Raw genomic sequence first — 23,668 nt, forward strand, 5'->3', positions numbered from 1 at the left:
TTATCGTAGCATTGCATAGAGCCCTTCTTACTATCCTGAAATAAAATGCTTAGATAACAGGGCCTATTTGTCAGTTACCTGATTGCTGTGTCATATAATAAACTACCCAAAAACTTCGTGGCTTAAAATAACTGCGATTTATTATTTCTCACAATTCTGTGGGCTGACTGGGAGTTTCTTGTGTTGGTCTCACCTGGGCTCACTTATGTGGCTGCATTCACCTGGTGACTGGGCTGGGCTAGAAGGTACAAGCTGGCCTCATGACACATCTGGGGCCTTGGTGCTGGCTGTTGGCTGTTAGCTGGGACACTTCAGTTCTCTGTGTGGCCTCTGATCAATGGGCCAGTCCAACTCCTTTACAGCATGGTGGTCTCAGGGCAGATTGCCAAGAGGCAAAGGGAGAACTGCAAAGCTCCAGAACTCCAACAGTACTTCCACCACATTCCATTGGTCAAAGCAACTCACAAAGCAACTCATAAGCAGGTGGAAAATGGACTCCATCTTTTCATGGCTGGTGGAAGTAGTAAAGTCACATGGCAAAGGGGCAAGGACCCAAGAGGCATGATTAGTTAGGAGCCATTATAATAATCTATCACATCTATCTATATAACAATATCAAAAAATATATAGTGGTCATTTATATTATACTAGATTATAATATAAAGGAGAAATAAAATGAAAATAATTTATAATACAAAAAATATGTATTTCCTTTTTTAAATGCTCAGGTAAAACTACATTGAAGTAGTCACTTGCTTGCACCTATATATAGAATCACCATGCCTACAATGGCTACAAAAGGCAGACTGAATTACATGTGTTGTGACAAGTCACTCGAATACTGTATGTGGTATTGCCCTTAGTGATAAGATTTTCTGAAATGGTGAAAAACTCTTAGGTGCTTAATAAAGCAAAGTACAATTTTCTCTTGACATATGGGGGTACTTCAAAAAGTTCATGGAGGGCCGGCCCGGTGGCGCACTGGAGAGTGCGCCACTTGGGAGCGCAGCGGTGCTCCCGTCGAGGGTTCGGATCCCATGTGGAGACTGGTTCCCGCTCACTGGCTGAGCGCGGTGCGGGCGCAACACCAAGGGTTGTGATCCCGTTGCCGGTCAGTAAAAAAGACAAAAAGGAAGAAAAAAAAAAAGTTCATGGAAAAATAGAATGAAAAGATAATACAAATCTTTCTATGAATTTTTTGAAGTATGCTGGTTCAATGGTAGTTGCTTTCCTGGAAAAATCAGTGCAAAAAGACCTTGTGTTCATATGTTAAATGGGGTTAGGTTCTAGGCTCAGATAATTATAAACAAGTTTTTTAAAAAATCAATATCCAATGAAATAATTGAAAATATTTAGAATGCAGGACAGTTTTTTTATTGTGAGGGACTATCCTGCCCATCCTAGTGTATAGAATATTTCTGGTATAGAAGTCTAAAATGGGTCTTTAGGGCTGTGTACCTTCTAGAGACTCTAGGGCAGAACTCACATCTCCTTCTCTGACTCTGATCCTCCTGCCTCCCTTATTAGGACCCTTGTGATTACATTGGGCCCACCTGGATAGTCCAAGTTAACCCTCTCCATTTCAAGATCCTTAATTTAATCACACGTGCAAAGTTCTTTTACCAGGTAAAGTAACATATTCACAGGTTCCAGGAATTAAAATGTTGACATCTTTGGGGGGCCACTGTTTAGCCTACCACACACCCAGTGTATCGACACTGTATCTTAAGAGGAGAACATTCAAAGTGAAATAAACCAGTCACAAAAAAACACATCTGTATGATTCCACTTATATGATGTACCTAGAATAGTCAAATTCATAGAGACAGAAAGTAAAATAGTGGCTACCAGGGGCTGGGGGAGAGGAGAATGGGGAGTTGTTTTATGCGTTTCAATTTTGCAAGATGTATAGAGTTCTGAAGATTGGTTACACAACAATGCGAATGTACTTAACATTACTGAACTGTGCATTAAAAAATGGTTAAGATGGTAAATTTTATGTTACATGTATTTTACCACAATTTAAAAAAAAGATCTTAAAAATCTACTCATTTTAAGTGGAGCAAGTTTGCAGAGTTGTGTGACCATCACCACAATCTAATTTTGGAACATTTTTTCATCCCAAAAAAGATCTCATGCCCATTTGTAATCACTTCCCATTGCCACTCCCAGCCCAAGGCAACCACTAATCTACTTCCTATGTACAGATTCACCTTTTCTGGACATTTCATATAACTAGAATCACACAATATGTGATGTTCTCCATCTATTTTACTTAGCATGATGTTTTTGAGGTTCCATGTTGTAGATATCAGTACTTCATTTTTGTTACCAAATAATATTCCATTGTATTGAGACATCACATTTTGTTTTGGAGTTGCTTCCACTTTTTGGCTGTTATGAATAATGCCACTTTGAACGTTTTCATACAAGTCTTTGTGTGGACATGTGTTTTCATTTCTCTGGTGCAGATATCTAGGAGTGGAGGAAACTGGGTTTTTATCTGACTTTATTACGTTTAATTGAATATCATGGTATTTAAATGGGTCAAGACAGCAGATTCCAATTTTACATTTTGGAATTAAATGTGAATAATGGCTCAAAGTGAGAGGCTATTTCGTAATGATCTACCATTGCCAAACAGTTACTATCCAAGTCAGTGTTGGGAGGCTGACCCTACCCATCAGTGGTGATCATTTTCTAAATGACAGTCATTTGTAGAGTAATTCCTATATGGCAGGCATCGTTTCACATTGTGATTTCATTTAGTCATCACAATAACCCTGTGAATGGGTGGCTTTATCTTCTTTATCTTCCCATTTTGTGATTGAGGAAACTGAGGCCCAAAGAGGCACCCACGTTCATATAGCTACTAAGAGGAAGAGGCAGGGTTTGAACCCAGGAATCTGGCTCTGGAAACTGACATTCATTCCTACTGTGTTTCATGGTGATAAGGCTGTTGATGCTGAAAATATTTCCATTGTGACTTGAAATTGCTGTCAGATCCAGTTTGTAAGCCTTGTAAGAAAATCTTATTATAACTTTATAGTCATGCTTCTTTTCTTTTTCTTTTTAACAAAAGAGCATTGAGCACTCCTAGCAAACTTGGCTAGGAGTGGCTTATGTTTCTAAAAATCAAAGTCATCCTTAAAGGACAAGGCTTCAAAAAGAAAGTCAACAGCCTCTGCCCTGAGGGTGACCCAATGGTTCTCTTACAAAATAAAGGGCAGTGGCTTTGTGGCAGGGTTTTCCTTCTCTGGTCTGAAGCTTTGTCCTCTTGTTTTCGGGGACATGGCTTTGTGCCAGATGGCTGTAGTAGCAGTCTTGACTGATGGCCAAATAGGGGAACATTATCATTTGGCCATAAATTGCATTTCAGTTATTATATACTGCATCAGTTAAGTTTTTGTTGCATAGCAAACTACCTCAACAGTTAGTGGCTTAAAATTACAACCATTTATTTAGCTCACTATTCTTCAGGTTAGCAATTGAGACTGGACTCAGCTGAGAGGTTCTTCTGGCCTTGGCTGGGTTCATTCATGTAGAGTGAACTCTGTTGGTGGGAGTGTAAACTAGTACAGTCATTATGGAAAACAGTATGGAGGTTCCTCAAGAAATTAAAAATAGAACTACCATATGACCTAGCAATCCCAATACTGGGTGTATACTCGAAAGAAAGGAAGTCAGTATGTCAAAGAGATATTTGCACTCCCATGTTCATTGCAGCACAATTTACAACAGCCAAGATCTGGAATCCACCTAAGTGTCCAACAGTTGATGAATGGATTTTTAAAATGTGGTATATAGGGCTGGCCCGGTGGTGCACTCGGTAGAGTGCAGCGCTTGGGAGTGCGGCGGCGCTCCCGCTGAGGGTTCGGATCCCATATAGAGAACGGTCCGCTCTCTGGTTGAGCGCGGTGTGGGCGCGACACCGAGGGTTGCGATCCCGTTGCCGGTTGCGGTATGGGTGCGACACTGAGGGTTGCGATCCCATTACCGGTCACAAAAAAAGACAAAAAGGAAAAAAAAATGTGGTATATATATACAATGGAATAGTATTCAGCCATAAAAAGGAATGAAATCCTGTCATTTGCAGCAATACAGATGGATTCGGAAGTCATTATGTTAAATGAAATAAGCCAGGCATGGAAAGACAGATGCCATATGGTCTCATATATGGAATCTCCAGAAAGATAGATATTATAGAGACAGAGTATAACAGTGGTTACCAGACACTGGGGAGGGGAAGGGAAAAAGGAAAACAGGAAGAGGTTGGCAAGTGTGTACAAAATTACAATTAGATAAGAGGAATAAGTTCTCTGGTATTCTGTTGCATGGTAAAGACTATGGCTAACAGTTAAGTTTTGTATATTACATAATAGCTAGAATTGAGGGGTCTTTTGAATGTTTTCACCACAAGCAAATGATAAGTGCATGAAGTGACAGATACATTAACTATCCTGACCCTATCATTATACAATATATATATATATCAAAACATCAGATTGTACCCCATAAGTATGTACAATTGCAATGTGTCAATTAAAATAAATAAAAAAATTTTAAAAGGAATGTAGAGGGCTGTGGCAGGATACAGTGATAAAGGACAGGAGCGCTGGAGTCAGAAATGTGGGCTTGAATCCCCCCCTCCAAACTTTGCTAGCTCTGGGCCCCTGGGAAGATTCTTTGAGCCTCAGTTTTCTTATCTGTTAAATGGGGAGGGTGATAATCATAGTACCCACCTCACCAGAGCTTTTGGGAGGATTGAGTGGGATATTGTGTATCCATTGTTAGTAAGACTGTGCTCGAAGGAGGGACTCAGCAAATGTCAGCAGGTGAAAAGGCAGAGGGAGGAGAGATGAGTACAGGTTGACAGAGAAAAAATTCAGTTTCAGGCAGGAATAGTGAGATGGATCAGGACACGTATATCACTGGAGTCTCAACCAGAAGTTTCCTTTTATACAGGTTTTGACATGCCTTCTCTGAGCAAGGAGCAGGCCTTGAAGGGAATGCTCCAGACCCCTTGGTCTCTTGGAAACATGACTGTGAAGCTAGGTTTGCAAATAATTTTGATACTGAGAAAAGAGTTTTTGTGGAAGTAGAGTTTTTATGGAGACTTGCCTTCTCCTTACTGAATCTGCCTTGACATTGACCTTCCTGATCTTCCTATTATGGTTATAGCTGCCTTCCCTGGTGCCCTGGGATGGCCAGAGTATGTGAGTTGGATGGGGAAAAATAGTTTTCGGGCAGGAAATCAAATGTACAATTGTAGAAATAGAACTTCAGCATTCTCCTTAGACTGAAGGTTGGTTAAAAAGCCAAAATACCGTTTCTGTTCTACCATAAACTGGGTTGTATTCCACTGGAACGAATTAAGTTTGAGACATGTAAATATCTCATAAAGATTCAACATTACAGTTGGGTTGATGTTCTTAAGCGATCCCTTGACATCTAGCCATGCTTTTGGATTAGCTTAATTGGAACATGAGAGATCAGAATTTAATTAGAACTTAATTGAACTGCTGTATTAAACAGAGCTGATTTAGTGGCTGCATTGTAAACTTCACTTGGAAATTCTTTCCAATGCATCTGTGAAAGTATTTTGGACATTTAGAGTAAAGTTAATGATTTTTACTGTAAGCAATTTTTGATAAAAGGTTTATATTATTAGTAGTAAAAAGCAGTGCACACTCAAATGAGTTTATTTCAGCTGGAGAGTATTAAGTATGCAGAGCTAAGATTACTATATTTGCTGGAGTTAACTCTTTGAGGGCAGGTCCTGCAAGTGACAGAAGACCCCATTCAAATGGAGTTAAAGTAGAAGAGGTAAGTTTTTAGTGGAGACGTGAGGCCCACAGGGAGATCATCCGGCACAGCTTGATCTGGGAGCCCGTATGGTGTCTTCATGCCTTGGTTCTCTCTCTTCATGTCTTAATTTTGTTTCCTCTGGGTTGCTCCCCCCTCAAATGGCCTTCCTCTTGTGGCACCAGCCTAGGCCCTGTAAGACTCAAGTGTAACAAAGAGAGAGAAAGTCTCACCCAGTTTTTCTCCAATTGAACCAACTCAGGGCAATTATCTACTCTGGAATAAGTCCTTGGAATTAGGGGAATTTAGTTGACTTTTTGACAAGGGAAAGAGCCCCACCAAAGCACATAGCTTTAGAGTTGGGGAAGGGTGGATCCCCAAAAGGAACTCAGGGTGCTGTTACCTAAAGAAGGCAGAAGTGTTACTGGGCAGCTATCTTGGTTAGGGCTCATTATGTCGCAACTAGCAGAAAACTGGCTTTAATAATAGAGGGGATTCATTGGCTCAGGAAACTAAAAGGTCCCAAGATAAAGAGGGAAGGCTTCAGGATTGGTTTGATTCAGGGGCTTAGTGATATAATTGAGCAGGACCTGGTTCTCTTCTGCCTCTTTGCTTGGACTCTTACAGAGTCAGCTTTATCTTTAGGTTGGCTTCTCTCAGAGTGGCAAAAGAGCTACGACTACAGGCCTAGGCTTTGCATCCAACTACTACATCAACCAGAAGGAGAAAATGGGCAGGTTCTTTCAGAAAAGCAAAGGAAATTATTTACCAGAAGCCCCAGCACATCTCTCATATCCCATCACTCTGAAATGGGCCACTCACCCATTCCTGATTCAATGAATCCCTTTGACCAGGATAAATGTGGACCAGATTGGTTTAGATACAGGTAGAGGTGAGGTGGGATTATCTCCCTGCCTTGTTAGGGTTCATACCTGGAACTGGAGCTGAAGTTAATCATCTGCACCCATTGCAGGTATACCTGGATCAGGGGCTAGGAAGGGGTGATTGCTGGATGTTGAATTAATAACCACAGTGGGGCCATGTCTTACTCAATTCTTTATCTCTAATACTTAGCACATTTGCTGAACAGGGTCAAACTGGAACAGTGTACCTTGTTTAATTTGGAAAGAAATCAGGAGTTTTGTGCATAAGTAAATTGACATCTAAAAAATAGATTTTATCTCAGCTTTAAATATGGATTAAGTGTGGGTCAAATGTGGAGTCTGGATAGGGGCGCTAAGACCGCCTCTTTTCCTATCCTATCCCATGCAACATAAAATTTTCCCTTTTGGTTTTTGGTTGCTCATCAAATCCATTACAATGAAGAGTATTGTAAACAATAGCTGGTATCAGGAAACTATTTCTAATGCCTGACAAGTCCTTTGATGATGTCATGCTACTAAAATTTGCCACTATGAATAATTGAGTAAAACAAACCCTTTTTTTTCTTTCCATACATTTATGGTCCTTGTTCATTTCATAGTTATTTATTATAGTTGCCTTCCTTTTTTAAAATTAAATACCTGAATATCTTTTTTAAAGTACAAGAGTTCTGGTCAGTGAGTGAAGAAACTCCATTTCCTGGCCTTGACCAATAAGGGAAATTAGAAATACCATCAGCTTTTGTTTGAAGAAAAGTTTCTGAGGAATGGAAAAAATAGATTCTGGCAGGAAAGGTGTGGTAGAATTATTTTAGCATTATTCCATTTCATCAAGAGCACTTTTAGAAATGACCACGTGGCCTGGGCTGGAAATCTTGGTGAATATTTTGTGTTATTAGTGCATATTTTGAGCTTGTTTCGAGAAGTATTATTTTTCTCTAGTGAAATTCTGACTCAGTGAAGAAAATGTGAACACCTGTTTGAAGTTTGCTATGGTAAGTATTTTGACATCTGGTTATAGTGTAAGTGTTTGCCTATTTCTGGGATTGTAGTTATTCATCTGTTTGTCATGTCTGGGAATTCTCGGGTATCTTGAAGTTTATTGTGGGGAATATCTATGTGGGAAAAGAGGCTGTCATGCTCTATGTACGTGCCGTGTCCATAGCCCTTAACTGCAGCTCTTTGTCCCCAACACCCTGACTACAAGTAATTGAACCAGGAATATGTATCAGGCCCTTGGGCAGCCACTCTCAGATGGCGATGGCTATGAAATGGCCTGGTACAATTGCTATACCCACAGGGATCTCTATCCCAGGAATATCGAACCAGCCCAAGCAGATTCTCCCTTCTGGGGAGCTGGGATGTCATGCTAGACAGCAAATGGCAGACTGTAGAGTAGGTGAAAGAGGAGAGACACCTAGAGACAAGGAGAAAGCTTTAAAAGCCATGAATTAGCAGACCTTAAAAGCAGAGAGAGGAGGAGAGAGAATCAGCACAGAATAGCAAAAAAAAAAAACAGGCAGCAGCAAGTAGTGGAAAAAGCCAGGGCCAAGGAGCTGAGTTCCACACAGAACTAGAACTGTTCTTGGATGAGCGTGGCCTCTCCTGTGCCCTGAACAGCCATGAACTGTGGTCCAGTTCTTCCTGAGACCTGCCTCTGCCATCAGAGAGATTCTTGTTTTCCTTACCACCCCATCTACCTTTAGAGTGATCCCACATGGCAGAATATTTTGTTGTGCAAAAATATTTTGGCCTTTCCGTAAGTGAAGCCTGACCATGTGACTACTTTGGTTGGTGGACTGGCTGGACGTGACATGTCATTTCCAAACAGACGCTTTAAGAGTCAAAACATAGTTCGCCATATTCTTTTTGTTGGCCATATAACTGGTGATATTTCAGACAAAGGCTATTGTGTCAGTCTCAGTCCCACAGTAGAGACAACATGGAGGGAGCAGAGAGCTACAGCTGATGGAGATGGTCATGTAACATGACTGAGAAATAAGCCGTTGATGACATAAGATACTGAGATTTGGAATTTGGTTGTTATTGCAGCAAAATCTCATCTAATCTGACTTAGAAAAAAAAGACAAAACAAAAAACCAGTAACCACGGTGCTTTGGTCTGAATGTTTGTTTCCCCCCAAATTCATATGTTGAAACCTAACCATCAATGTGATGATATTAGAAGGCAGGGCCTTTGGGAAGTGATTAGATCATGAGGGTGGAGATTTAATGAATGGGATTAGTAACCTAATAAAAGAGGCTCCAGAGAGCTGCCTTGTCGCTTCCACCATGTGAGGACACAGTGAGAAGGTGCTATCTATGAGGAATCATACACCAAATTTGATGTCACCTTGATCTCAGACTTAGCTTCCAGAACTGTGAGAAGTAAATGTTTGTCGTTTATAAGACACCCAGTTTGTGGTATTTTTGTTACAGCAGCCCAGATGAACTAAGACATGAGGTAAACTGAGCATATTTTCTATTCCTTACAAGCCCAGAGTCTCACCCAACACAATGGCATAGCCAGCCACACTTCAATCCACCAAAACAGCATGTGCTTTTGACTTTTCTGGGGTGGAATTATATTAGTCACCTGATATGCACACTAGTTGTTTCTCTTCCCAGTCTCAGTCCTTCAGTCTATTTCCTGTACATGTATCCAACATAAAATTTGGCTCAAAATCCTATCTGGACTGAACACCTGTTAATTTCTGCCTTTTCTCTCTTTGAAGTTTGGGTCTTTTTTGATGATGTTCTCCTCCCCTGGCAGCCTCCCCTCCCCCTGATTTTACTATAAAATTTTTTTCAAGCTTACAGAAGAACTGAAAGAATTTCAGAGTGAATACCCACATATCTGCTACCTAGATTCTACCCTTACCATTTTCCTTTATCGGCTTTATTATATATCTATTTGCCAATCCAGCAACCCACCACTCTATCTACTCATCTTTTTTTTTTTGGTTGCATTTTGAAGTAAATTGCAGACCCACAATGACATGATGATCTCTTACCCCTCAACACTTAGTCTTTTTCCTTTCTTTTTCTTTTTTTTTTTTGGTGGTATGGGGATTTGAACCCTTGACCTTGGTCTTATAACACAGAGCTCTAACCAACTGAGCTAACCAGCCGGCCCAAAATGTTTTTTAACCTTCTTTGAGATCACTGTAACCATTTTCTCTAATTGAGCAGACCTGCACGTTTTCACCCTTTAACAATCAAGAACTCTGTATTTGTCCACATTACATAAACCCTAGGCACCCATACTCTTAATCTTGCTCTTTAATTTTTCTCTCTTACTTCCTCTCTTATCTCGTCACTCACCACGACTTTTCATTTGCTTTCCCTTCTCTCTTTCAGCTCCCCAGTGGATAATTTTCAAACTAAACAACAGCTGAACAATATCCCCACTGTTCTGCATGTCTGGGTATGCATAACACGTACACACTTGCCCAGAACAGAAGGAAAACACTATTTCTTCCATTTTATTTCTTTGCATCAAAAATGATTAAATCTGTCTGCATGACCTTCTTACACTAGACCATTTGGCTATTTTAAAAGTGTATTTAATAGACTAGATTAGGCAAGCTGCATTCCCTTTGTAGAAGAAATCTTTACCACTAAATGGTGCTGTAAATGCCATGGGAACAATGCATCTTTTGTAGGACAAGAGAGAGACACTGCCATTTTACAATTGCCAGATTGTTTAAGTTATTATACAGCAATTCATGCTAGTCACATATTTGCATTGTTGTACAAGTACTTTCTTATTTTGGTTAAAGATGGCTTTCTGAAGGGAATCCTGCTCTTGGAAGGCAGACTTAGAAGACCTTATTACACAGTCTAAGACATTTCATTTTTATTACCCTGGCCAGCAGTGTTTCAATTTTTTCAAAAAAGGCTACCAGCAATGAGGTAAAAGACTGCAAATAATCTCCAATAACACAGGCACCACTATATTTTATTTACTAACAGCTATAATAAAGTTTTTGGTAAAAAAAAAAAAAAACTTAAGAAGCACCTTCCTTTTTGGTGAGCATCAATTTCTTAACAATCTTTTCAACCTTATCTAGGATTATAAAGCTGAGTTGGCTATTTCAAAGTGAAGGGGGAAAAAGAAGGAAAAACATTTATAATAAAATACTGTGGGAAGAAAGTAAAGAGAAATTGTCCTGAATTATATTAGCAATTACTACTTTTAAATATCAGAATCTTTGTATATGAGATCTTTCTTACTTTGATGCTTCAGAAGGCGAATTCATTCATTCATTTACTCAACAGTCATTGATCACCTTCTCTGTGCAATGCCGTAGATTAAATACTGGGAATATAAGGAAAAAGAAGATATGTACCGTGTCCTCATGGAGTTTGTAATTCAGTAAGGGAGATGGGCTGGCAGTTGTGTTCCAGCCTGAGGTTCTATGACAGAGGGGCACCCAGAAAACTGGAAGAGAGACTATCCTAAACTGAAGAGGGTGAAAAGGCTCAGAAAGGCTCATGGAGGCATCTTGAAGGACAAATGGGGAACTAGACAATTAAGAGAATAGTGGTTAAAATGCCTTCTGTTGCAAAATAAACAACCCAACACAAACTGGCTTAATAAAAAGTGGAAATATATTGGCTCATGTACCTGAACGTTCCAGGGAATTTTGGCTTTAGTCCTACAGCTGGTTCCAGGTCTAGTACAATGTCAATAGGAATCTACCACTGGTGGTCTACCCAGCAGCATCTCCCTTCCTTTTTGCCAAGTTTATTCACTATCATTGGAGTTGTTGTGTCTTTCCTGAGTGGGTAGGCTTAACTAATTATGTCAGCGACAATCCTATTTCCACATAAGATCACGTTTTGAGGAACTGGGGGTTAGGACTTTAACATATGAATGGGGTCGGGGGGGGGCACAATTTAACCCATAACACTCTACCTTTCTCTTCTTCCTCTCTCTGATCTCCTGCTGGTAAATCCCATTGGTTGGACCCAACTAGAGGGTAAGGGAGCCTGGTTGATGTGAACCATAAAGTCAGCCTCTTAACACATAGAGCAGGGTAGAGAAGGGTGGATCTGGAGGGGCAAAGAGAACTTCCAGAATTCTTTGCATAGCCTTCGTTTTGGGGAAGGATCTCTCCGCATGGCAACTGACACCTCTAGACTGACTTAGCTCTTAGCCCTTCCTGTCTTAAAAAGAGAGGTAGGGACCCTCTATTTCCCAGGTTCCATAACAATTCTCTAAAATGAGTTGACTGGTTCTGTTTGGGTTACAAGAAGAGACTTAAAAAGGGAAATAGAAGACAGGATGCCTAGTGCTCCACCATTGTCCTCGGCATTCCTTCTCCCCCATTACTCTGGGACTTTTTTTCCCTTGTGGCTTACTAGCTATCTGGGTAGCAACTGCATTCAATTGCATGTAATGAAAACTCAAGAATGATGGTAATAAACCAGATGAAGTTTACATATCAAGATGTCCAGAGCAGGGCAGGCCCAAGCTGGTGCAATGACTTAAAGAAGTCAGCAAAGGCCCAGGCTCCTTCTGCCAGGCTCCCCATCCTTAGCGTGTGGCTTTTGGCCTCATGACTGAAAGGTACTGCTCCACTTCCAGCCTCACATCTGAGTTCTAGACTGGAAGAAGTAAGAGGAAACTTTAAGGAATTAGGGGCAGCAGAAATCTGGAAAGCAGAATTTTCTCAGAAATAGGATATGAGTATTTCCCTAGCTTATGTCCATTTCTATCTCATAAGGCATGTCTGTGTCACAAAGCTTTCCCTTACTACATGGGAGACTGGGAAATGTAGTTTTTTGCTGATCTGATGCCATTGGGAAGGCAAGTTTTTTTCTGTTAATAAGGAAGAACGGGAGAGCAGATATTGGGGGAACAAGCTAGCAGGGTCAGCTACACTGGGCAATGGCACCTGTGTGCTTGGCTTCCATTTTCCACCCAGACCTGAAGGGCTACCGACCGATCTGAGGATTTGAGTGGACTGGGGAAAAGCAGTAAATGTAGTTACTGAGAAAAGAGAATCACAGTCTAGATTTAAATAATAAAATCCTTCCAAGACAATTTCAAAAGCATGTAATAAGCCCCTACCATGTGCACTGACTTTTATTAGTCTCCTCTGTCAGAAAATGTGCTTATCCCAAGATGACTGGAGGAATGTCTTCAGAATTCTTTACATTGCTGAGTTACTGTTTATTGAAGGACTCACGTATATTGATTGCATCTTACACAAGCAATTAATTAGCCCCTCTTCCTTTGTCCTACTCAGACATAGGCAAAGGAAGAATATAATTTAATTCTCTCTTCTCTCTTTAGAGGAAAAGGACGAAATTCATTGCCTGTGATTTTCTGACCGAATGGTTATACAAGTAAGTTGTTCATGTCTTTGAATATTCAATGACCCTAAGGATTCAATTGTGCTAATTTGTAAGCAGAATAGCAACAATTGACTTGAATTCTTGCTTATTGTTTTCTTGTCAATCAACCATGATATGGCATCGTGACCAGCCAAAATCCAAAGAGGATAGGGGAGCCATTCACAGAGTTCTTCTCCATTCCATTTGTGGAAGAGTGGCTAAAGCACCAGTAAGTAGACACAAGGCTTCAAATAATTTATTCCTAATTTTAAGATTGTGTTAATGATCGTTTTCTCCAGTCTAAGAGAACTAACTCATGTGATCCACCTGGGACACGGGGTCAGTTATACTTGTGGCTCTGGTTATTTTTAGCCTAGGCTAAGCTCAGCCTATCCATGCAGAGATTTCATTCAAGAAGCATTTCAGAAATAAAATAGGAAACTTTAAAAAGCTCTAATCCTAAGTAATTTATCTCCCGTTCTCTCTTTCTGAAGGTGAAATGTCTCAGGATATATGACTAAACTTTTCTAAATATAATTTTTTTAATGTTTTCTTTTTAAAAAAAATAATTTTTAGTTATGTGTGTCAGTTCTTCATTTACAATATTAGAAAATGAGAGATAAAGTTAAAATTCTCTGTAACCATTCTAATTTGGGTCTACTCCCCTCACAGAGGTGATAAGTACAGTCTATAGTGCATCCTTACAGAGCTCTTAAAATTAGCTAATAACTATATACAATTAGTTTATATTGTATAAAATTAGTAGTAGTATTCAGCGTGAGCTATTTTTCATCAGTGATGTAACGACAGTAATGATGATGATAGCAGCTAACGTTTATTGAGTGCCTGTACCACTGTTCCCAGCATTTAATACCAATGGACTAATTTGATCCTCATAACAATGCTATTACCAGCCCTGTTTTGCAGATGAGGAAATTTATGTATTATTCTACAACTTGCTTTTATTTCACTCATATATATGCTTTTGAGATCTAGCCATGTTGATCCATTACATCGAATGCTTGCTTTTTGATGGCTTTATAATTTATTTCTATATTTGCATAATTTATTCATTTATGCAAAAATACTTATTGATTACCATGATGTGCCAAACATCGTTCTAGGTGTTGGAGATAGAGCAGTAAATGAAAGTAGCCTAAAATCTCTGCCTTCATGAAATTTATATTGTAGTGGGGGGTGATAAACAATGAGCAAATAAGTGGTACAGGGAAAAATAAAGCCAAAGCGGGTATGGAGTACTGAGGGGTCTTAATTTCATATAGGATGGTCGGGGAAGACCTCACTTAGAGGACAACATTCAAGCAGTGTTCCTCTATTTTAAGCCATAGGTGGAAGAAAAGAGAGCTCAATTTAGAGAAAATAATAAAATGTTTGCCTGTCTCTTTGAAAATGTTTCCATGCCAGCCCTTTGCAAGAACAATGTCAGGAAACTGAGGCATAAGGAAATCAAGGGAGGCTTGCGAAGTCACAAACTAAACACAGTGGAAGACCTTAAGTTAGACCTTTAGCCCTCAAATGTCACATCTTTTGCTTAAATCTGCAGTCCTTGAGAATGCAAAGTTGAATAGACTTTTGGCTGACTTTCTCAATTTTGAGAATTTTAAAAACCCCAGATATTACCAGTTTTTTGTTTGTTTTGGGTTTTTTTGTTTGGTGACTGGCTGGTATGGGGATCCAAACCCTTGATGTTGGTGTTATCAGTACCATGGTCTCCCAAGTGAGCCAATAGCCAGCCCAGTTTTTTTAAAAAAGCGGAGACTACACATTGAAAAGAGAGCAATATTGGCAAACCTTGTCTCTTATATAGCTTCTAAGCCTGTGCCTAACTGTCTACTACAAAATGGAAGGCCCATAATTTATTGATTTGTGTATATTTTTTTGAGGCAAGATTTTTTTCAGTATCATTCTCCAAGTTGCTGCTTTGCCTTGAAAAGGAAACATTTTCCACTTGTAATAACCAATGAAAAAGAACCTTAAGCGAACGTCTCTAAATGAATCCCCTTGATGATGTCTGCTGGCCGCTCATATAAATATTCCGTGAAGTAGCAGTAGCAATCATTTCAGCTGGACTCCACAGGAGCAAAAACACAAGTGCTCTTGCTTAACTGGCATTTGTATTCTCTACTTCAATTACTTTTCAAAGAGTTGTCCAGAAGCATGATAAAAATTAAAATGATACTAATCTAATTTTTTTGATGCAATAAATGTTTACTGAACACGTACCCAGTGTAATGCATGTGGCACTGTGGAAAAAACAGAAATGAATAAACTCTGGCTCCAGCCCTTGGGGTGAGAGATGCGTTTACAACCAGCTGTAGTGTCTGCAGTGAGTGTTGTGATACAGATGTTAACAAAGCACTAAAGGGAAATGGGGAAGCACGAAACCGTCCACAGGCTCTCCCTGGTGGGCCTGGAGCCAGCTCAGTTGGGGCACTGGTCAAGCTGGTTGGGACCCAGATTTGGTCTTGAGAGACAAGAACTCAAGTGCTGTATTCTTCCCAAGGGTACTCTTGAGCAGGAAGAGTCAGAGAAGCAAGTGGGAACCAAAGTTCTTAAGAAGAACAGGGGTGGGAGCTAGGAAACAATATCCAGTCCCGGTTTTCTCAACCACAGCACTATTGACGTTTAGAGCAGGATAATTCTTTGTTGTAGGGGGCTGGCTTGTGCTGGAGTATAGGTATTGAAAAAAAAAAAAAAAAAAAGCTTCCTAGGTGATTCTGATGTACAGCCAGGATTGAGATCTCATCCACGGGGCAGAAGGAGTACTGCATCTAGAAGATGATAAATCATATACATTAAGCCATTACTCCACTAAGCACTTTTTCAAACTTTTACATATATTATTTGATCTGCACAACAACACTAAGATATGGATGTTAAAACTGAGAACCTACAGCTGGGTAGTCAATAGTGAAGTGATATAGATCTTAGGCAAGTATAGTGTTTACTGGGCTGGGAATGTGAGGGATGGGTATTTTGAATAGAGCATAGAGATACAGATTGGAGGAAAATGAATTTTGAGGGAAAGACTCTGTCAAGTTTTTTTAAAGGAAGAAAAATATAAACTAGAACTTCAGGCAGTACTGCGTTAGGGTTAAGGGCCTAAGCTTTAGGGACAGGCAAACCAATATTCACATCTCCACTCCACCACTTACTGATAGTATGAACCTTAGGCAAGTGTTCTATTTATCTATGACTGTGTAACAAATTGCCCTAAAACTTAGTGTCTTAAAATAATAAAGATTTATTATCTTACAGTTTCTGTGCATCAGGAATTTGGTAGCAGCTTAGCTTTGTGGTTCTGGTTCACAGTCTCCTAGGGGTTGCAGTCAAGGTGTCATAGGGCTGCTGTCATCTGAAGGCTCAACTGGGGCTGAAGATTCTGCTTTCAAGATGGCTCACACACATGGTGCTGTGTGTTGGCTGGAGGTCTCAGTTTTTCCCCACATGGGCCTTTCCATGGGCTGTTTGAATATCCTCACGACATGGTGACCAGCCTCCTTCAGAGTGAAAGACTCAATCATGAAGAAGAAGCCCCAGTGCCTTTTATGATGCAGTCTTGGAAGTCAAAACCCCCATTTCCACCACATTCTATTAGAAGTGAGTCATAAGTATCACATTCAAAGGGAGGATGATTAGGCTCTACCTCATGAAGGAAGAACCATCAAAGAATGTATGGACATATTTTATTTGTTTTCATTTTCATTTATTTATTTTGTGGCTGGCTGGTACAGGGATCAAACACTGGATCTCCTGGTGTTATCAGCATCACACGCTAATCTACTGAGCTAACCAACCAGTCACGTGGACACATTTTAAAAGTACCACAGCAGGCCCCTCTCTATGCCTCCATTCCTTGTTGGTAAATGTGGTTGTGAAGATACAGTGAAATGATACATCCACAAATAGGATCATGAACAGGCCAAGCCCAACTTTGGAAGGGAGATTCAACAGGAAAGGGCATTCCAGGCCAAAGGCCCAGACGTGGGAGAAAGCAAGACTTGGTCCAGGCACAGGAAACCAGCATACCTGTCTCAAAGATCACGTGAGGATGTAGGAGGGCATGGGAGATAAGACTGGGAGGTAGTTAGGGGGAAGATTATGGTTTTCAGTAAAAGTGTGAAGTTTGGGCATTATTCCATAAGTAAGAGAGAACATTCAAAGGTTTTTGAGCAGAGGCATAATGGAATAAAATTGCTTTGGCAAGATAATTTCCAAGACAGTGCACAGAATATATGAGATTGGGGAGAGCCTGGAGTCAGGGCCACTGGTTCTGAGGTTATGGTTACAGTCCTGGGGTACTGAATTAGGATGATGGGAGTAGAAAAGAAGGTACATGGGATGGGTAGGATGAGTGGATGACATGGGATAAGTTTAGGGATAGAGAAGGGGTGTGCCTGAAAAGGTGGGATTTACCCCTGGGTGAATGGAAGGCCCATAATGGGAGCCAAGAGACCTAGCCGGAAAAGCAGGTTCAAGGGTAAAGATGATGATTCCTGTCTGGAGCACATTGAGGTTGACATGCCTCTAGGATATCCATACTGGAAATTTGGCCTTAAGCCTAGAAGTGGGATATGGAGAGAAACATTGATTGGGGAATCATGATCCCCATGTCAAATGTATGGATTAAGCTGAGGTGGACAAGGACTGAACTTTGGGGTAACCCAGAATTGGTTCCAGAAGTTCAACAAAGGCACTTACTCTAAGTCATGTGGTTGGCAATGATGATCATGGCCTGTCTTGAAGTTGTGTTTGCAAAGCAAGCCATTGTTTCAACTTAGGGTCTCTGTTGATTTGAAATGACTGGTGGGGAGGGGTGAGGGTATATTCATTTTCTATTGCTGCTGTAAGAAATCACCATAAATTTGGTAGCTTTAAAACAACACAGATTTATTAGCATACAGTTCTGGAGGTCAGAAGCCTGATGTGGGTCTCACTGGCTAAAACCAAGGTGTTGGCACAGCTGTATTCTTTTCTGGAGGCTCTAGGGAAGAATTCATTCCTTGCCTTTTTCAGCTTCTAGAAGTTGCCTGCATTCCTTGGCTCGTGGCCCCTGACTCCGTCTTCCAAGACAGCAACATTGCTTCTCTCTGAACTTCTTCCTTAGTCACAACTCTCTGACTCTCTTTGCCTCCATCTTCCACGTTTAAGGACTCGTGATTACAATGAGCTCACCTGGATAATTCAGGATAATCTCCACATCTCAATATTCTTAACTTAATCACATCTGTCAGGTGACATATTCATAGGTTCTGGCAGTTGTGTTCTGGACATCTTTGGGACCCATATCCTACCTAGCACAAGGGTAATGGAGAATATGGGGAAATTGAAGGTCCCCTCCCTTCTAGAGATCACCTTCGTTTTACTGGGGATCTCTTACATTTTAAAATGGTATTAAGAGTTTTGTAAAAATGATACGTGCTCAGTGAAAAAATTCAAACAAAACAGAAAGTGAAAAGAAAAAAGCACAAATCATCTAAGAGCCCATCTCCCACATATAGCCATTATTGACATTTTAGTGACCTTCTTTTCAGATACTTCTCTATCCATCTCTATACATGTATAGATACAAGATGTGTATTCACTTCTCTAAGACCAGAGCTAAAAGTGAGGGACATTTTGAGGTGGGGACAGGAGAAAAATTGAGAAAGTTCATGGTGGGTGTTGTCATGCTGGTCTTTCACGTAGGTATGATGGCATCTGCTGAGAGGGAGGCTGAGGCAGGTTCTGGAGGCATGTGGAGGAGGGGCGGGGATTGCAGCAGCTGCTATGGTGAAACTGATGGGGAATCAACTAGGGATAAATAGTTGATTTATGGCCCAGCTGATGGCCTATAATTTGTGGTGCATATAAACAGCCTGCTTATGTGACTGTCTCCGGCAATCCTCTGCAACCCTGGAAAGGGGGTGGAGGGAAGATGGTTGGTAAAAACAGGATAGAAGACTGGCAAAGCTAATATAATAAAAGGTCTAGCTGGGGTCCAGGAGATCTTAGGTACAAGTGAAAGCATAGTTACCTTTTCTAAGAATAACATCTTACATTTTTATCATAAATTACGGTATTTTTTGAATTATGTTAATGCTTTAAAAATCAATTTTTAGGAAGAGATGGAAACATTACATTATGTGTTCATATTGAAAGTGAGAAACATACCAGACTCAGAAACACTAAAATGAGGATGGGGGAGTCCATCTTAAAGTCAAGAAAATATGGTTTTTTAAACTTCAATGTATGGATCTTAAATGGATCCTGATTCAAACAAACCATATAAAAAAAATTGGTAGACAATTGGAAATTCGAACACTTAATGTAAAGTAGGAAGAAAAAAGTAGAGAAGGAACCTCAGTTCTTAACCTTTTCAGTCTAGAAGGTTCTTCACCTTCTCACATTTCCCCATAGAGCCTGGCGCCAAACTAACCACAAGGAAGGCTGGGATATTTGGTGAACACTAGCTGTCCTGGCCACAGCCATATTTCAGAGAAAGAACTGAGGCAGAGAGAATTTTTTTTTTTTTTGCCCAGAGTCACAAGCCAGTAAGTAGCAGAGGCAGGATTTGAACCCAGGCAGCCCGGCTCCCACGTCCATACTGTTAAGAGCATGGTTAATTACTCTGCTGTAGTGCTTCTTCTGTCCCCAGGGACTTTAGTGATCAGTACTGAGCCAGGGAGAAAACTGGCTGCGTGAGACTGCTTGAAAGATGCCTTTTCTTTATATGGGTGATTTAAGAGGTTTTAAGGGGAAATTTTGTCTACATGTGATTTTCATCTTATGTCCTGACTTTAGAACACAACCCCTGTTTGAGATGAGACTCCTCTGTACATTATATGCTTGCTAGCACTTATTGCCTCAAAGAATCCCATCTACCAGTCTGGGGAGCCAACTGAAATGTGTTTGGGTCTTATTTTAATGTTCTTGGTAAGACAAATTCTACTAAGCCCAGCTGCCTTCCACGCTCGATGTCATTATATTGTCAGATCACAGCTGGTAGGTTGGGTTCATTTGTCACGGATGGCTGCAGATTGCTCGTCACATAAATGAGGGGCCCTTCTCCCACAGGTTCCACCATAATTTAGCATACTCTACACTCCATCAACCCCTTCTTAGTTACCCATTTCTTTTCCATGACTTTTTTTTTATAGCTACATTTTTACGTAGCCAGGAACATTGACAACTCTTAAAAAATACTCTTAGGTTTGTAAAAATAACTAAGATTTATCATGTGTAAAATATACATATTTATTAAATGAATTATACAGTGAAAGGAGATGTTTAAAATCAAAGGTCATCATGGAATAACTCTAGACCTAAAAAGTCTTTCAAATGGGTGTTTCACTCCAAATGGCAGGAACCTGGATGACTTTTATTTTCTCCTCTATATTATTTTTAATTAATTAATTAATTTTTTTTTGGCAGCTGGCTGGTACAGGGCTCAAACCCCTGACCTTAGTTTTATCAGCACCATGTTCTCACCAACAGAGCTAACCAGCCAGCCCTTCTATATTTTTTTATAGCTTTCATATTTTCTTTTTTTTTTTTTTTAAAGATGACCGGTAAGGGGATCTCAACCCTTGGCTTGGTGTTGTCAGCACCACGCTCAGCCAGTGAGCAAACCGGCCATCCCTATATAGGATCCGAACCCGCGGCCTTGGTGTTATCAGCACCGCACTCTCCCAAGTGAGCCACGGGCCGGCCCTGTAGCTTTCATATTTTCTACAGAATTACTTTAAGAATGAAAGACAGTTGCAAAACTAAAGGGTATTTATTCCATTTCTTTTTGTTTCATTTTCTTGCTTTCTGTGGTGGGCATTTATGTTTTCTGCAGCCCTGCACTGAGTTCCCCCCTTCTTCTGGTTGCAGAGCTCCATATGTCTATGTTCCTCAGAAGATCCCTCACCAGTTCTCAGTCCATGGCGTTCAGGGAACTGACTCCATCCCTGGCTCTGGGCCGGGTATATGACCCAGGCCCGGCCATTTAGAGCAGCAAATCCCCCTGACCAAAGTGGTGCTATCCAAAGTGGATCAATCAGAGATCATCTCAAGACTTTTCAAGAAACAACCAGGAAAAAGTTTCTCACTTTTCCACTAGGCTTGGATCTTTGAAGTTCTAACCCTTGAGCTGCTGTGAGCAACCACCTAACGAGATTGTGCCTGAGATAACAGCAGAGCTGAGAGGTGTCAAGAGTCTGAGTCCCTGTGCTGTTCTGAGCCTCACTATCTGGTGAGGATTCTGAAATTTGCAAATGAGAGTCCTGACTGACAGGTTCTTCTGCATGGTATTGCTCCTGCCACCCTCTGGCATTCCATATTAATCAGCTTTCTCTAGGTTCTGCTGCCGTAACAAACAACCCTTAAATCTCAGTGCTCTATAGCACCACAGGTTTATTCCTCACCCTGTTGCATGTTGGCTGCATGGCAGCTTTGACCCTGTCCACATCACTTTTTACTCCAGTGTGAGAAATGCGCTCACCCATTCAAGGCCAAAGGATGGACATGGAGACATGAGGTACAGTGAAGTGAGACTTTAATTATGGCCTTGCAAGGTTTGGGTGTCTGCAGAGCAGGCACATGGAAAAGGGCTGTAGCAAGCAATTTTATCCGTAGTGCACAAGTCCCTGCCCCTGCCTCCTCATTGGTTGGGGTACACAATTCTCCTGGGTGACGTCTAAGATTACCCAGATTTGTTAACCCCTTGTAAGAAATTTCTTTGTCTGAGGGCTCAGGACAAGCCTGCGAAAAAGGCCCACCAAAACCCTGTGAAAGGAGAAACATTAGGAAATGAAGAGAATAAAGGGCTATGCACTCATTACCACCTCAAGGAGAACTTTATCCATTTGAAGTAAACGATTAAGGGCTGGTAACTCATTACCATCTCAAGGCGAACTTTATCTATTCAGCGACCCCCCAGGAATGGGCTGGACCAGTAGACAGACAACTTTCAAGCTGGGCCTGAATTATTTCTGAAAATGAATCACTTAGATTATTTTCTTACATCCAGGACCTAGGATTAAGGAGCAGCCCCTTCCCTCAGTCCCACAGCAGAGGACAACAAGGGATGGCTGAACCATGCAATGGCAAACATTACTTCTGCTCACATGTCATTGTCCAATGCAAGTCATATGGCAAGTTCAATATCAGTGTTACAGGGACGTTGATGCCTCCCACAGGGAAGAACTACAAAGTATATGGCAAAGGGTGGAGATGCACAATTCTGTTACAGGGAAGGGAGCGATAATTGGGATAAAAAATACAGTCTATTGTGTGCTCTAATTAAAGTTTGCTGAGGGTGTTTTCTTTCTCACCTTTCAGCAGTGGTGGATTATGTCATATCTCCTGTTGGCTTTACTCCTATATGAATCCAGCTTTTTTGTAATATATAGTACTGACTCAACCAGCCAATCAGAGGAAATGAAATTGTTTGCTTAGCATATCAAGAACAGGAAAAGTTTAGGTTTTTATTCTTGCTGAAAAGGATTGCCCTAGGAATTGACCAGATTCATTTGCAAAAATAAATAACTAAATAAGCACAAGGAACAAAAATGCACTGCTGCATTTCTGGTCTCATGTCCCAAGGGAGAAGGCTTGTGAAAGACAGCATTAAAACTGAGACCTTCAATGAAACAAAGATTGTGTTTTAGAAGAGAAAAGAAAAGTTTGCTTTGGTTGAAATGTCTTTTCAGCTAAGTTCTATCCTTGCACAAAAAAAAAGAAGAGAAGAAATCCACGATACTTTCATGCCGGTGAAAGGTATCATATAACCAAAAACCGAGTTGAAAATAAAAGTGTCACCGTGTCGTTTAAGGACAAGATCTGTATGATGATCTATTTGTGCTGATGTTAATGGTGGGACTGAAAACACCCGGGCACAGGAAACTGCATGCATTTTGTACTAAAGATTATAATTAAATGGTGGCATGGCAGAATATTTGCTGTCATGCGCTCTTGATGGAAAAAATCCTTTTAATTTATTTCGTCTTAGAGTAGATTTCTATCTCAGTAATTTCAGAAGCCAGAGTCTCATGAGGATAGTAAATTGTCTTTGCTCTTTATAGTCACATTCATCTTCAAATGGAGGCAGGAAGGAGAGCTGTTTCCTGAATTTGGGACATGCCGAGATGCATAAGTCCTCTGAGTGCCTCCCTCACTAGAGGTTTGACATGAGGGTGGGTGTTTCTAGGTGACTGTTTGGGAGGAAGCACAGAGAGCCTGTGTAAGGTATCACGGCAGATACATCTAGGTTCCAGTCTCAGTTCTGCCATTTACTAGGTGGTGTTATTAGTTTCCTATGGCTGCTATAATCAATTATTACAATCTTGGTGGCTTGAAACAGCACAAATTTATTCTCTTATATTTCTGGAGGCTACAGGCCCAAATGGGGCCTTGGATGCTTTGGTAAAGAGTTTGGATTTGTCTTTTTTTCTTCTGAGTGTGATGAGAAACTGTTGGAGAGTTTTGAGCAGAAAAGTAAGGTCATTTGACTTAGATTTTAAAAAGACCACTTTGGTGGCTGGCTGGGGAGTTGACTGAAGTCAACCTCATGGTGCAAGTGGGGAGTCCCGAGATGAGGTAACCACAGAGAGGAGATGATGGCCACATGGAGTGGAGGAAGTAAAAAAGATT

The 23,668-nt window shown here is 40.7% G+C and overlaps 1 protein-coding gene across 1 annotated transcript in view; it reads left to right on the top strand.

The window, feature by feature from the left end:
- Positions 1-12,989: 12,989 nt before the first annotated feature.
- Positions 12,990-23,668, top strand: part of LOC103597716 (IQ domain-containing protein K-like) — a gene marked incomplete at its 5' end in the record, with an annotated part of 79,034 nt that continues 68,355 nt past the window's right edge. The window contains 2 exons of the mRNA XM_008581584.1: positions 12,990-13,042; positions 13,182-13,259. Coding sequence (XP_008579806.1) covers positions 12,990-13,042; positions 13,182-13,259 — 131 coding nt within the window. The remainder of the gene's footprint in view (positions 13,043-13,181; positions 13,260-23,668) is intronic.

The sequence above is a fragment of the Galeopterus variegatus genome, unplaced genomic scaffold (assembly GCF_000696425.1).
Source record: "Galeopterus variegatus unplaced genomic scaffold, G_variegatus-3.0.2 Scaffold2398, whole genome shotgun sequence".
In the NCBI taxonomy this organism is placed as follows: domain Eukaryota; kingdom Metazoa; phylum Chordata; class Mammalia; order Dermoptera; family Cynocephalidae; genus Galeopterus; species Galeopterus variegatus.